Source organism: Apis dorsata, unplaced genomic scaffold (assembly GCF_000469605.1).
Source record: "Apis dorsata unplaced genomic scaffold, Apis dorsata 1.3 scaffold_99, whole genome shotgun sequence".
NCBI classification, from domain to species: Eukaryota; Metazoa; Arthropoda; class Insecta; order Hymenoptera; family Apidae; genus Apis; species Apis dorsata.
In genome coordinates, this window is record NW_006263397.1 from 419,340 (window position 1) to 433,127 (window position 13,788).

Below are 13,788 nucleotides of genomic sequence, written 5' to 3' on the forward strand. Positions count from 1 at the left end.
TGGATTTTATTAATTAATTTATGCTATCTTAAAATACATTTTTATATTATTTCATTAAAGTTTATATATTTATATTTTTTATGAATACTTACATAAAAAATTGTGAACCATTTGTATCTCTACCACGATTTGCCATTGATAATAAAAATGATTTATTATGTTTTAAAATAAAATTTTCGTCTGAAAAATATTATTACAAAAGTCACATTTATTTATATATAATAATAATAAATATATTTATAAAAATACCTGCAAATGTTCCACCATAAATTGATTCTCCTCCTGTCCCATTACCTACTGAAAAATCACCACCCTGAATCATAAAATCTTTAACTACTCTATGAAAAACAATTCCTTTATAATGTAATTGTTTGCCAGTTGTTTTTCCAAGTCCTTTTTCTCCAGTACATAGGGCACGAAAATTTTCACATGTTATTGGGCAAATATCTGCAAAGAGTTCAAATACTATGCGGCCCATTGGGAGACCACCCACTTCTATATCAAAAAATACTCTGGGATTAACAGTAACCATGGTATCTTCTTTTATATTTTCCTGAAAATATTTAAAAAAAATTAAATTTATATTTTTTATAAAACAATACAAATTATAATTTTTAATATATATATAATTAAATATTTCATAATTAAATAATCGAAAAGAAAATTAAAAATATTTCTGAAACTATTTATTAAATTTAAAAATAATATATATTAGTATGATTAAATATATTTATAAAAGAATATTGTTTTACCGTTATATTAAAAAATAAAAATATTGATGAAATTCAAAAACCGAAAATTCCGCAATAAGGTTAGATTTTTTTGCAAATTATACTTCTTTTATGTAATATACTACCTATTTTTTAAAATGTACGTAGTATTTTAATCATCTTCATGCACATTAGACTAATGTTGTTACATCAATATTATTATATCAATAAAATTTCGCTAACGTAAGTATATAATTACTCATAAGCCTAACTACCCGGTGCCATATTGTCGAATTCATACAAGTATTATTAATATTATACGTATGGCTGCCAACAAAATATATGTATTTTTTCCCTATATTATATATACGATTGATTTATCCCCGAATATATATTTATGTAATATTTTTTAACTAAATTTTATTCAATTGAAATTTATTTCTTTCTATCTTCAGATTGAATTTCTTATTGCACGTAAAGCGAAAACTAGGTCATAGTAGGTCGTATAATATTATTAATATTATGATTAGATAAATCAAGTAAATTATATATGATCTTGTAAATATTTCTAACCAATTCACACATATTGAAATATTTAAATATTAAATTTTCCTATTATTGAACATTGATTGAATTATATAGAAATAATGTATGAATGATAAAGCAATTTTTGATACCATTTAAATCCTTTAATAGGAAGGATGAGATAATCAGCTGATTTTGTAGTAAGTTAGAAAAAAGGTGAGAAAATCACAACCAACTTGTTCGTTCACACGCACAATAGTAAATGTTGGTATATGAAAAGTGATGTATGGTGAATACCATGAACAATTGTTTCACTAGGAAGATCGACAGTGCAGTATTCAATCAAATGGACCTATGATGCTAATAAGTTTGTAAATATTCAACTTTACACAAATTGTTATACTACTAATTTTTAATTAATCGTAATTGATTAAGTTATTTAAATTATTTCATAAAATAATTGGATATTTTTTAAACAGATTATAAAATTAGATTAGTTTGCAGCTTTTGAAACTTCATATGTAAATGCTCTAATATTTATTTTAGTATTTTTATTTATTTTTAGCAATTATTTTAATATTTAAAATTTATTAATATATAATTTTTAGCCTAATTTTTATAATCTATAAAATATGTAGTTTTTTTAGGTTTTTTAAGTTAAACATCTAACCATGGCTATCTGCTATAAATGTTGCAATATTGAAATATAAAGAATTAAATACAAATTAAACTTTTGTATTAAACCAATTGGAAATATATAAAGTAAATACTAAAATATTTTAAAATATAAAGTTTTTATATATATATCATACTATCAAAGATCAAAATAATTCAAATATATATAACATAAATATGATTTGCAGGTGCATGGACCACATAAAATTAAACAAATATAATGCAGTCTCAATTAGCAGCAACACCACGAAAATTACCAGTTTTTGTATTTCCACAAAATATCACTTTCTTTTTAGACGATCAATCTACTCATAAACAAGTTTTAACTTTATATAACCCATATGATTTTCCAATAAGATTTAAAGGTATGTATTATGAAAAAATTAATAGCTAAATAAAAATTTTAATATAATTTATTATAATTATAGTATTATGCACTGCACCAAATAAATATAAAGTTGTTGAACCAGAAGGAACAATAAATCCAAGATGTTGTATTGATATTGTTGTAAGACATACATCTCTTATATCTAGTAATTGTAATGTTGTTGATAAATTTAGAATACAAATGCAAGAACATCCATCGAAATTGGTAATTAAACATAATTTTAACATAAATAAAATTCATTGAAATAATATAATTTAATACTTTTGGAAAATTAACAGGCTATAGGAAAAAGAGATGTTGAAGCTAAATTACTTCCGGGAACAACAGAAACAACTGGAAGATCTACACCAGATCCTGAAATGTTTCAACAACTTCCAATAAATGAAAATAGACAGCAACAATCTTATGCTCTTATAGCTCAAAATAAAGCAATTGATAGTAAGTTTTAAACATCATTTATAATTATTAGTAAAAAAATATTGTATTTTATGAGATATCATAATAATATGATAGATTTATCTGAATGGCAAAATCATTATTTATAATTACAGAATACACATCAAAATCAATAAAGTTACAATATGATTTATTTCATGGAAATATTCAAAATAAGAATACAAAAATGTACCTGTCATCAGATATGAAGTATGCTATGGATAAAGGTTAATAAGTTAGTATTTAAAATTAGTTTTTGGATTTAAATACTATATAATATTTAATGTCACTTAATTTGAAATCATATAGTACTTCATATTTTTAATGCCATTCAATTTCATTTATATTTTTATATATTTTTATATTATATGATAAAAATATTTAAATATATAATAAATATATTTTTATCATATTTTAATAATTAAAATTTATTTGCATAAGCAAAATATAAAATATCATTTTTAAGAATCATTTATTAAGAAGCAAATATAGTAAACAGTAACAAATAAATCATAAAAAAAGTAAAATATTTCAAATAAATAATTAATAATTATTTTATGTAAAATTTAAAATAATACATAAAATAAATTTAAATTTTAGGAGGAACAAATTATGTAGCACTAATTGCTGGAATCATTTGTATAGTTGGATTACTTTTACCTACAGAAGGAGAACAGAATAATAGAGTGCCTGATTATCTTCATCTCTCCATAAACTTTAAATTAATATTTTCATTTGTATTAGGTAAGTATATTATTTACATTTTATTTAAAAAAAAAACATATGAACAGAATCTTTTCATTTATTACAGGTATGGTCACAATTATTATTTTAAGGTTGTAATTTTTTGTCTTTATACATATAAAAAAACTTTATACAATGATTAGAATCATGAAATAAAAGCACAATTAATGATAGGTTTTTTTTTTGGCATTGAGCCTTTTTTTTGTTACTGAATATATTCCGATTCTAGTCTTAAATAATAAGCTGTCATTATATTGTGACTAAAAATATTTATTAAATCTTTTATTCTTTTAATGATGCTAAATATTCTTGTTCAAGTTTGTGCTTCATTGCCTTATGTATGCATAAAACAAATTTGTACATATATTCAAATTTTAACGAAAAATTATAGCCTTTTTACATATTTCAAATTAAAATATAAAAATATATTAATATTTATATCAAAATCTACATTTCGATTAAAGTGCTTTGTTTATAAAAGCATTATGTACAAAAACATCATTAATAATTAATAATTATGCACATATTCTTAAAAAAATATGATTTCGTATAAAAATGTATAAATATCCTATGATGTATATCCTATGAATATCCTTAAAATGAGCTCCAAATCTAAAGTATTCTTAAATAAAAATATTTAACATATAAAATGATTGTTTATGGTGTTATAATATAATTATAATATAATCCAATTATCCAATTATATAGTAAAAAATCTAATTATGAATGTTTATCATATTTTGGAAATAAGATTATTTTTTTATTAACATATATTTATTATTTACATAAGTTACAATGGGATACTTGTGAATTAAATGTGTTATCCAATAAGATGACCATTTAAATTCTGTAGTTGTAAAATATTTTCTCTCCTAAATATCTTCTCACAAGTATCAATTGGCTAGATATAGAAGTACACAAGTATTTATAAATATAAATCTTTTCTTTTATAATAATTTAATATAATTTACCTGAAAATCCATAAAGAATTCAAATCTTTGAGTTGACATCACAAAATTTTAGAGCCGATGAACATTCTTTAAACTTTCATTATGAGTTTTGTATTCCATTGAGGCACTTGCTGGAAGATGTAAAACTCTCCTTAATGTATCTCTAATACGTGCTGTTGTTGCATAATCAGATGCAGTCTTATTCCATACACATATTATATCCTCCTATTAAGATAATAAATATTTAGTAAAAGCTCTCTATATATATACATATATATATGAATTATTTTAAAAAAATAAAAATTATCTTACTTGAAACCTTATAGATACAACAGCTCCACATATCTCTTCTCCAACCATAAATTGTTCTCCTAACATAGCTAATATAAGATTTTCCCAACATCTAGAAACTAAACCTTTTCTTAATCGTACTATCCATTTACCACCTTTTTGATTTGCCTCATCCTAAAAAAAAATAATTTACTATAGTAGAATTACTTAAAAAAAATATATTTAATCCAAAGGATATTAAAACATACTTCCCACATTGGTTTTATGCCAACTTTGAAAAGATGAAAATCTGTAGATGTTGTTAATTCTGATGGCCGGACTAAATGACTGTAAAGACTCCAAAACTGCTCCACACTTGCAAACCTACCAACCAATTTTAAATTTTGGTCGTAACTTTGTATACTTGGTTGTTTACCAGGACTGCGTCGACTATACCATAATGCATATGCATATTGTAATTTGTGCTCATTTGGATTAATTTCTATAGGAGGCTATAATAAATATGTGCTATTTAATTGAAAATGTTGATAAAATAATAAGAAAGCAATACTTTCTACATACTAGTGAATCTTTCTCAGTTTTTTGATTATCTTTTGACTGTGTTTCATCATCTCCATTGTCTTCATTAGCCTTTAACCTGCAAGTACTACTATAATTTACAACAAGATGAAAGTGTAAATTATTAAATTATTTTTAATTTTTCATGTAATTTTTATTTAAAAAGATTGTTACAAATTTTATTTATTTCATACTTTTAAATAGTAACATATGAGCATTGATTTTACACAGTCACATGCAAAAGAATAAGTTTGATTATTATTTAGTAATTATTTGAAATGTCAAAAATAAAAAATAAAAATAACAATCGAAAATTTAATATACAAAGATGTATATGATATGTATTTAAATTCTGACAAATGTCAAGACATACATATCACGTGTTTTGTTATTTGGAACTAGTAAGATAATACTTTGCATAAGCTAATAATTAACATATTAAATATATATAAAAAAGAAAGCACGTGTTGAATATTAAACAAGAGAGTATATCAGTGAATTTTGATTTCTATTCAAAACAAATCTAACCTCCATCTAGCCCATTCAAAAGGCACGATGAAATAAAATAAAACGCTAGTTTCACTTACGCTTCGAATTTATTCGACATATTTCACGCTGCAATATGAATCTATTAATTAATTACTATGAATTATATACTTTAATAAATATAAATAAAAATAGAAAGACTTTTTAATTTCTGTTTCCTTTTCACACGTTCTCATGTGTATGTTTTTGATAAATTGTTGATCTCCTTCTCTATATTCTTTTTTGCCATTTTATCAGAAATTTTACATTTTGATGTTGGTCATACTAAAGGTAGATAAATAAATTAATAGCGGGATATATAAAATATACAAAAATGTTTCTAAAATATACAATTATATTTAATACAAAATGTTTTTTACAAAAATGATATCATTTTTTCAGAAAAAAATCATCATATATCATATATCATTATCATATATCATGAATTTAAGAACAAAAATATGAATAATAATTTTTCATTCTTTTTAAACCAAAAGAAATCTAGATTATTAATATTAATCATTAATTTTATTCTCTGAAAATCTTAATTTCAATCTTTTCATAATTTCTTCTCGTTGATACATAATTTCTTTATAGCATAATGGTGAAAATAGAATTGGACATTCATATTGTATAGTTTCGATACACTTCGTATCTGCAATTCCATCTCGGTCGAATCTAAATTGTGAAATAGATTCCACTGAAATGAAAATCAAAATTTAAAATAAAAATCATTTAAAATTTTGCATTTTATAATTTTGTAAAAAATTTGTTTTTTCCCAACAAAAATATCCACTCACAGCATCCAAATTTGGAAAAAAAACATGTTTGATGTTTCGAAGTAATCAAATAACCATTATTATCTTCACGTATAGCGTAATGTCCATATGCTGTATTTCGAATAATTGGTATATAACTTAAATGTTCAGTATATTTAACTGAATATTTCCAATGATCATAATTACCACTTTCCGCAATAATATTAAAATCTTCTCTGTAAATATTAATAAAAATAAAAAATAGAAAAGGAAAGAACAAAATAGCAATATATATAAAAGTCAAGCATTTATAATTTTACATACATTGTTGGATTTAATTTTTTCATGTTACTAAAATCTGCTACAAATTCCCATATATGTATAGGATTTGAATTTTTTATTATTCCTTCAAACAGTATATGATGCTTTTTTTTATATACAAAAAATATATAAAAAATCAAAAGTATTAAACTAGTATACAATACGTTTCTGGTTTTCCATTTCATTGGATTGATACTCATTTCTAAATAAAATTTTGCTACATAATATTTATTTTATAAAATATTTTTTATATAAATAGAAGTAAAAATACATGTTTATTATATACTAATCTCAACACATGAAATGAATAAAAAATCTCATGTTGCATATTTTTTTTAAAAATCACAAAATAAAATATTCACTTACTTGTATCGAATATTTGAATTGAAAGAAAAGTAATTTTTTTTATTCTATATTATTTATATAGCAGACTAATTATAACAGACTTGTTATAATTTCAACAAATTATATATGTATATTTAATTATATTTTTTAATATAATACGAAATAATTTATATGTGATATTATAAACTTCCGCTGATTAGATAAAAAAGTAATACTGCTTTGTATCAAAAAAAGAATGAACTATATATATATTACTTTACGTTTCGCTACGAAACGTTCCATTTCCCTCCGTTCTTTTAGCTTGAACTACAATACTATCCGTCATTTAAGTTTATACATATACAATCCCCACTACATTCTGGTTCTTTAGATCCATTTCTTCCTAAATTATGTACATATGTAAGTATACATTTCACAAGTAACTAACTATACAAAAATCACGTGACTAATGGCGCCAAATGAAGCATAACATTTTAAAATATAATAAAGAAAAATTATATATATATAAGACTATTATATTTAATCTGTGTTATAGATACAAATTATAAATGATATTTGTTAATAATATAGTTTTTATAAAGAAACAAAAGTTTTTATAAAAAAGTGAAATTATCTCAGGAATTCATTATATACTTATAATTATATATTTTACAAGAAATAGTATAAACTAACTGCAAATGCAGTTATATTTTTTGTAAGTAAAAATTTAATCAAGATGACATTCTCATTTTTAAATTTCTAAATTTATATATATTATAATTTATATATATAAAGTACACATTTTAATTTTATATTTTTTAATATAATATATAAATGTATATTTTTTAAGCATAGATAATGATGTAAAAAATACTCTGATTTTTTTTTTGAAATTGTTTTATATCTATTTCAGAGAAATTAGTATTTATTATAACAAAGTCTTATAATATCAATATTTATTAATATTTTTTGTTGATAATTGAATATAAAAAATTTCAATATTTTTCAAAGAGAGGGTACTACTAATCAAAAACTATTAACAAATTCATTTTGCAGTCGATAACAATATGTGACAAGTTTCAGCACTTTTCAGAGATGACACTAGTTAAGTGTTAAAAAAAAAGGTAATGGTATTTTTATATGTATATATTTCATATATATTCTTGTATTGTATTTTATATAATATTTTTATAATCATAGAAATAAAATTTAATTATTTAAAAATTAATCAAAAAAACCAGAAATTATTTGTTGAATATCTATATATAATTACTGATCAAATAAATTTATAAATTTTAGGAGATAGTTATGTGCATACGTCAGAAAATAATCACATAATTATACAAAAGTGTCGAAAGCAGAAAATTATGGCATTTTTAAGCAGTACCTGTTTATCAATAAGTTTATGTACTCTGTTATTTTATACAACTATAGCTTTTAATAAATATTCCATAGAGGCAAATAAACCAAAATATGAAGATCCTTTACAATTTCCAACCTCTCTCCGTGAGTTAGATAAACCATTTCGCATGGCAAAGTTAAATATATTATGGATAAAAGCAAAAAATGTAAATATTAATCTATTATAAAAATATATAAAATTATATATAAAAAAATTTATATAAATTATATAAAAAATATATAGAAATTAATTTTTTTATAGCGTTTGACAGATACAAAATTGCAATCAATATTTAGTGATCTGAAAATCCATGATAAAGAAGAAATTGCATATAAGCATTTTAAGTCTGATGGCAAAGATCCAAATGGTGAAGAAGAAGCACGATTAAGAAAAAAGCTAATTGGTAATTTGAAATATGAAAAACAATTTTAAAATATACAAAATATTTTTTTTTAAATATTTTTTTTTTTATATTATTGAAGGAATTATGAGTACTTATGGATTATTAGAACACTTTGATGATACAGAAAATCCAGAATTACTGAAAAAACATAAAGCTTTAAATGATGGTACCAATTATATTGCCAGAAATGTCTTTAAAGATAAAAGATTAGATAAATTATGGGTTAAAGCTGAAATGGCAGGTTTTACTCGTAAGTATTTTGCAAAATTACTTACATATTTAATTTATATTTTTAATTGTTCTTAATAAATATAATCAATAGATGAAGAACTTCAAACTTTAAAGGAAGAATTTCAACATCACCAGGATAAAGTGGATGAATATATGAATCTTTTAAAAGATATAGAAACTGGTGATTCAGAAATACATAAAAGTTAGTTATTTCATCATTAAATTATATAATAATATTATATAATAAATAATTTGAAATAAAATATAATAAGTTTTATATCTTTTATTTTACAGATAGTTTATATCATAAACCAGAAACTTGGAATGAAATAGAACAAGAAGAGGAAATATCCAATAATGTTCCTGAAAAAAAGCTAGATTACTTAGAAAAAGCAACATTACTTAGGTACACATATATATACATACATAATTGAAGTTGATTTGTGTTTTAAAAACTTTTATTTATATAAAATTTCAGAGAAAAACATTTGGAACTTAGAAATGGATATGATCGATTGGATAGATTAACTGCAAAAGGACCAAATCATAAAGAATTCATAGAACCTAAAGTGCAAGGTTTATGGCGTATTGTATTAGAATCTCAATTCTCTCCAGAAGAACGAGCTTCATTAAAAGTTAATATACATATATATATAATTATAATTATATATATTAAATATATATAATATAATATATATAATATATATAAATATATAATATATAATATATATAATATAAATATAAATAATTATATTTTTGTTTGAAATATTGATATATTTGTTTGAATTTATTATTAATTAGGAAGAATTGTTACATTATGAAGGAAGGTTGCTCAAATTGCGTCATTTACACACAGAAGCTGCTTTAGAAGCTGCACGACAAGGAAAACAATATGATTTGGAGAACTCTACTATGGAACAACATATCAAAAAACATGCAAGAACTATTCAAAAACTTCATACAGATCTTGAAGCAAAAATTATGCAAAAACATTCTGAACTTTAATATAATTAATGCTTAATAAATTTGCACAAATATTATTTTTATAATAGTTTTAAAATTAAAAATATTTTTATTAGAAACATAATGAATACAAATATATGAGATTTATAAAGATCTAATTTGAAAATTATATTATTTTATATTACATTTATATGATATATTTTTAAGAAATATATATAATAAGAGAATAATATATGAATAATTTTAGATTTATAATTTTACCATGTTTATAATATAAATAAAAATTATATATTATCTAATTCATATATTGAGCTTTTTTTTTTTTTTAATTTTTTTCATTATCTATTGGTTAAACTTTAATTAATAATATGATAACATCAATGTTCATGATGTATCAATGTTGCTATGGTAATTGTTTAGAATCAAATTTATTCCATTTATTCCATAAAAGAACAGTTGCATATGATATATCGAAGTTATATATTTTTTTAAGAATATATTGATTATTATTCAATGAAGTTTGAATAAATTAAATAATACAATGGCAACACCAATAAAAGATCGTGTTATTCCTGTTATGGATACTTTGGTTAAATATGACAATCCAGTCCTACTTACCACTTATCCAGAAAAGGTTTGATCTTTATTAATAAAATAATTGTATACATAATTAAAATTTTAACTTCTTATTAGTTATTAAAGTACTTTTATTAAACAGGTAGTAAAAGAAGTACCAAAAATTGGAGAAGTAGTTTGTAAAGTTGAAACCACTGTTCCTACTCTTGATACAAGACATGAAACTTCTGAAATTTTAAATAAAATTTTGCCACCTAAGCAATGGGAAGAAGATGGTCAAATTTGGACTCAACAAGTAAGATATTTTTGCGTTTATTAAATAATTTTATTAAATAATTATATTAAATAATTTACTATGATTTTTAATAAATGCATTATTTTATATAAGGTGTCAAGTACACCAGCAACAAGATTAGATGTTATTAATTTACAAGAACATCTAGATATGAAATTGCAACAAAGACAAGCAAGAGAAACTGGTATTTGTCCAATACGTAGAGAGCTTTATACACAATGTTTTGGTAAAAGTTTTTTCTATCAATAATTATTAATTTTAAATATCATTAAAATATCATTAAAATTAGAATTATGTAATAATATTATTTTGCAGATGAAGTAATACGTCAAGTTACGATAAATTGTGCAGAACGTGGATTACTTTTACTTAGAATTCGAGATGAACTTAAGATGACATTAGCCGCATTTCAAACTTTATACCAAAGTAGTATTGCTTTCGGTATGCGTAAAGCTCTTCAAGTATGTTATATTTTTTTAATGTATAAAATGATATACATTAAAAAATGTTAAAACTTCAATAAAATTTTTGCAGGCTGAACAAGGAAAGGAAGATTTAATTGCTGCTGCAGATGAATTACAGTTACAGAAAATTGAATTAGAAAAAACAGTTGTTGAATTAAAACAGAAATTTGAACAAGCAGAAAGGAGAGCTGCTGAACTACGAGAAGCTGAAGAGAAAAAACATATGGAAGAAATACAATTTTTGAGAAAAACAAATCAACAACTAAAGGTAAATATTTACATATAATTTTCATATTTATTTTAGATAAATGTAAAAACTTCATTAATCGCATTATTTTTATTTCAGACGCAATTAGAGGGAATTATTGCACCAAAACGATAAAATAAATATAAATGATAAAATATATGATAATAAAAGGTATTCATCTTTATATATATTTTAATTTTATTTATTTTAATTCAATATAATAAAATCAATATAAAAGATAAAATATGTTATTTCTTTTCCTGTTTCATGATTATCTTTCATTTACATATATTATGTATTTATAAATTTATTGAACATTGTAAAAATTGTATAAATATTATATTAATAGAAAATAGATATAGTTTAGATAAATAAATATTTATGTTTTGATATGTTAACTTTATATAGTCTTACAAATATTAATTACATGAAATGTTTTTTATTTTATTTTTATATTAAATACATTTTAATTTACTTACATAAATTAGATTTATTATTTAATATAATCAAATATATTATCCTTATCAAAATATAAAATATACGTAATAGAACATAATATTTTCTTTTTATAATTATTTAAAATTATTATAAGACTGGATATAAAGTTTTAAAAAATCCATACACATTATATCTATTATTTGATTTAACATCGATGTAAAGTACTTCTAAACATAAACTTCTAAACATAAAAGTTTCCAATTCATTTTTTATAAAAAATTGTGACTTGATAATTTGTTATAAATAATATATATTAAAGAATGATAGTATACATTTTTTATAATTCATAAAGAATTTTTATAAAATATTATAAAATAATATTATTAATAATATAATTATAAAACAGTTCCAACTTTTGTTATATATTTAAAAAAATATTTTTAAAAATTATAATATTTATAAATATATGATAAATATTGGCACTTTATAATTATATATAATTTTGAAAATGCCACATTAATTATATTACTTCATAATAAATATCAAATTTTTTTATAATTTTATAAGACAAAAATGTTTTTTTTTTTTAGGTCAATTTTCTTAATAATTTAATAAATTGGTCCCGTACTCCTTTAATCGCACTTTACACCGCAGTTAATAGTAATGCTCAATTAATGTTTACTTATATTACATTTTTAATTTTACATATATCTTAATATTAATAATATGGTCTGTTCATTAAATACTTTATATGATCTATATAAAATGATATTATTATATTTAAAATGATTTATCTTATTATTGTAAATATATCAAGAATAAAAAAAATATTAGATCTGAAATGAAAGTAATTAAATTATCATTTTTTATTTTTCAAATTTATATATTGCAATTTCAATTTAGACATTTTGAAATAAATGAGATTACAAATAACAAAGATTATAATTAGTTTCTATTGTATCAAATAATATAAGTATTCATTTCTTTATTTTTATTATATAAATAAATATTGTAAAAATTTGTAAATGCAAATTATATTTTATTATAATTTCGTGATATATATTAAAAAATATTATTATTTAAATAATATTATTATTAAAGAAATAATATATATTTCATATATTTTGTTTCTTAGTAATTATTATTTTTATCTATATTTGTTATATATTGCCTTTTTTATAAATATTTAAATATTTAATTTTCTGCTTACAAAATTATATAATTCATATATTGTAAATTAAAATATACTAATAAAAAATATAATTAAAATAAATACATTAAATGAAAACAAGCTTATAAATACATATAGAAAAAAATTTTAAACAAAAAATTTAATACTTATTCTTTCTTATATTAGTGGCAACTTTGATATTAAAATGAAATAAAAGAACTTTAAACAAATTTCTTTCTAAAGATGAAAATTAAAAAACAATTGATATTTAACAATTAATTTAAATATATATATGTATACTTTTAGTTTAGAATGAATCTTAAAATAAAACAGTTTTACATTACATATATATTAATTTACTTATTTCTAAAAAAAAAAAAAAAAAAAAAAAAAA

The 13,788-nt window shown here is 20.9% G+C and overlaps 6 protein-coding genes across 18 annotated transcripts in view; 3 read left to right on the forward strand and 3 right to left on the reverse strand.

The window, feature by feature from the left end:
- Window positions 1-1,575, reverse strand: part of LOC102677786 (peptidyl-prolyl cis-trans isomerase cyp11) — a 4,730-nt gene extending 3,155 nt beyond the window's left edge. The window contains exons 1-3 of one of the 4 annotated variants that reach the window (XM_006612110.2): window positions 1,388-1,575; window positions 250-553; window positions 93-180 (exon numbers count right to left, since the gene is read on the reverse strand). In XM_006612110.2, the coding sequence (XP_006612173.1) occupies window positions 93-180; window positions 250-553; window positions 1,388-1,390 (395 nt within the window). In that variant the 5' untranslated portion in view covers window positions 1,391-1,575. Of the gene's footprint in view, window positions 1-92; window positions 181-249; window positions 554-752; window positions 1,019-1,387 lie in introns of those variants that run through there. The other 3 variants (XM_006612112.2, XM_006612111.2, XM_006612113.2) reach the window with 3 other exon arrangements.
- Window positions 1,467-4,015, forward strand: LOC102677095 (motile sperm domain-containing protein 1-like). Of its 8 annotated transcripts, none has more exons than XM_006612103.2 (8): window positions 1,467-1,606; window positions 1,883-1,997; window positions 2,099-2,275; window positions 2,339-2,502; window positions 2,577-2,736; window positions 2,850-2,960; window positions 3,334-3,477; window positions 3,545-4,015. In XM_006612103.2, exons 3-8 carry the CDS (start codon window positions 2,131-2,133, stop codon window positions 3,574-3,576), a joined length of 756 nt encoding a protein of 251 aa, XP_006612166.1. In that variant the 5' UTR covers window positions 1,467-1,606; window positions 1,883-1,997; window positions 2,099-2,130; the 3' UTR covers window positions 3,577-4,015. The 8 variants fall into 8 exon arrangements, with proteins under 8 accessions (XP_006612166.1, XP_006612170.1, XP_006612168.1 ...); XM_006612107.2 differs by having other exon boundaries at window positions 3,570-4,015; XM_006612105.2 differs by having other exon boundaries at window positions 1,467-1,602.
- A 222-nt stretch (window positions 4,016-4,237) lies between these two features.
- On the reverse strand, window positions 4,238-6,044 carry LOC102678388 (eukaryotic translation initiation factor 4E type 2-like). Of its 3 annotated transcripts, none has more exons than XM_006612119.2 (6): window positions 5,864-6,044; window positions 5,280-5,364; window positions 4,967-5,209; window positions 4,740-4,892; window positions 4,449-4,652; window positions 4,238-4,378 (listed from the first exon to the last, which is right to left on the reverse strand). In XM_006612119.2, the coding sequence occupies exons 1-5, from the start codon at window positions 5,881-5,883 to the stop codon at window positions 4,497-4,499; spliced, it is 657 nt and encodes a 218-aa protein (XP_006612182.1). In that variant the 5' UTR covers window positions 5,884-6,044; the 3' UTR covers window positions 4,238-4,378; window positions 4,449-4,496. The 3 variants fall into 3 exon arrangements, with proteins under 3 accessions (XP_006612182.1, XP_006612183.1, XP_006612181.1); XM_006612120.2 differs by having other exon boundaries at window positions 5,280-5,355; window positions 5,864-6,041; XM_006612118.2 differs by having other exon boundaries at window positions 5,280-5,367; window positions 5,864-6,035.
- A 94-nt stretch (window positions 6,045-6,138) lies between these two features.
- Window positions 6,139-7,311, reverse strand: LOC102678890. Its single transcript, XM_006612121.2, has 4 exons — window positions 7,247-7,311; window positions 6,884-7,082; window positions 6,602-6,795; window positions 6,139-6,501 (listed from the first exon to the last, which is right to left on the reverse strand). Exons 2-4 carry the CDS (start codon window positions 7,078-7,080, stop codon window positions 6,317-6,319), a joined length of 576 nt encoding a protein of 191 aa, XP_006612184.1. The 5' UTR covers window positions 7,081-7,082; window positions 7,247-7,311; the 3' UTR covers window positions 6,139-6,316.
- Window positions 7,312-8,346: 1,035 nt separating this feature from the next.
- LOC102679009 (alpha-2-macroglobulin receptor-associated protein) lies at window positions 8,347-10,444 on the forward strand. The gene is made up of 7 exons (XM_006612122.2): window positions 8,347-8,772; window positions 8,868-9,009; window positions 9,089-9,259; window positions 9,332-9,442; window positions 9,535-9,646; window positions 9,719-9,875; window positions 10,042-10,444. The coding sequence occupies exons 1-7, from the start codon at window positions 8,572-8,574 to the stop codon at window positions 10,243-10,245; spliced, it is 1,098 nt and encodes a 365-aa protein (XP_006612185.1). The 5' UTR covers window positions 8,347-8,571; the 3' UTR covers window positions 10,246-10,444.
- A 213-nt stretch (window positions 10,445-10,657) lies between these two features.
- On the forward strand, window positions 10,658-12,939 carry LOC102679150 (33 kDa inner dynein arm light chain, axonemal). Its single transcript, XM_006612123.2, has 6 exons — window positions 10,658-10,837; window positions 10,922-11,074; window positions 11,168-11,300; window positions 11,390-11,535; window positions 11,609-11,806; window positions 11,885-12,939. The coding sequence occupies exons 1-6, from the start codon at window positions 10,745-10,747 to the stop codon at window positions 11,918-11,920; spliced, it is 759 nt and encodes a 252-aa protein (XP_006612186.1). The 5' UTR covers window positions 10,658-10,744; the 3' UTR covers window positions 11,921-12,939.
- Window positions 12,940-13,788: the final 849 nt, after the last annotated feature.

Excerpts from the sequence above, each read along its gene's own strand:
- LOC102677095 (XM_006612103.2), top strand. The coding sequence starts at position 2,131 with ATGCAGTCTCAATTAGCAGCAACACCACGAAAATTACCAGTTTTTGTA. Across the intron at positions 2,276-2,338 it reads TTTTCCAATAAGATTTAAAG|TATTATGCACTGCACCAAAT; the intron begins GTATGTATTATG and ends TTATAATTATAG. Across the intron at positions 2,503-2,576 it reads AAGAACATCCATCGAAATTG|GCTATAGGAAAAAGAGATGT; the intron begins GTAATTAAACAT and ends GAAAATTAACAG.
- LOC102678388 (XM_006612118.2), bottom strand. The coding sequence starts at position 5,883 with ATGTCGAATAAATTCGAAGC. Across the intron at positions 4,893-4,966 it reads GCATAAAACCAATGTGGGAA|GATGAGGCAAATCAAAAAGG; the intron begins GTATGTTTTAAT and ends ATTTTTTTTTAG. Across the intron at positions 4,653-4,739 it reads TTGTATCTATAAGGTTTCAA|GAGGATATAATATGTGTATG; the intron begins GTAAGATAATTT and ends TTATCTTAATAG.
- LOC102678890 (XM_006612121.2), bottom strand. The coding sequence starts at position 7,080 with ATGAGTATCAATCCAATGAAATGGAAAACCAGAAACGTATTGTATACT. Across the intron at positions 6,796-6,883 it reads AAAAAATTAAATCCAACAAT|AGAAGATTTTAATATTATTG; the intron begins GTATGTAAAATT and ends TAATATTTACAG. Across the intron at positions 6,502-6,601 it reads TTTTTCCAAATTTGGATGCT|TGGAATCTATTTCACAATTT; the intron begins GTGAGTGGATAT and ends TTTTCATTTCAG.
- LOC102679009 (XM_006612122.2), top strand. The coding sequence starts at position 8,572 with ATGGCATTTTTAAGCAGTACCTGTTTATCAATAAGTTTATGTACTCTG. Across the intron at positions 8,773-8,867 it reads TATGGATAAAAGCAAAAAAT|CGTTTGACAGATACAAAATT; the intron begins GTAAATATTAAT and ends ATTTTTTTATAG. Across the intron at positions 9,443-9,534 it reads TGATTCAGAAATACATAAAA|ATAGTTTATATCATAAACCA; the intron begins GTTAGTTATTTC and ends TTTATTTTACAG.
- LOC102679150 (XM_006612123.2), top strand. The coding sequence starts at position 10,745 with ATGGCAACACCAATAAAAGATCGTGTTATTCCTGTTATGGATACTTTG. Across the intron at positions 10,838-10,921 it reads TTACCACTTATCCAGAAAAG|GTAGTAAAAGAAGTACCAAA; the intron begins GTTTGATCTTTA and ends TTTATTAAACAG. Across the intron at positions 11,536-11,608 it reads GTATGCGTAAAGCTCTTCAA|GCTGAACAAGGAAAGGAAGA; the intron begins GTATGTTATATT and ends AAATTTTTGCAG.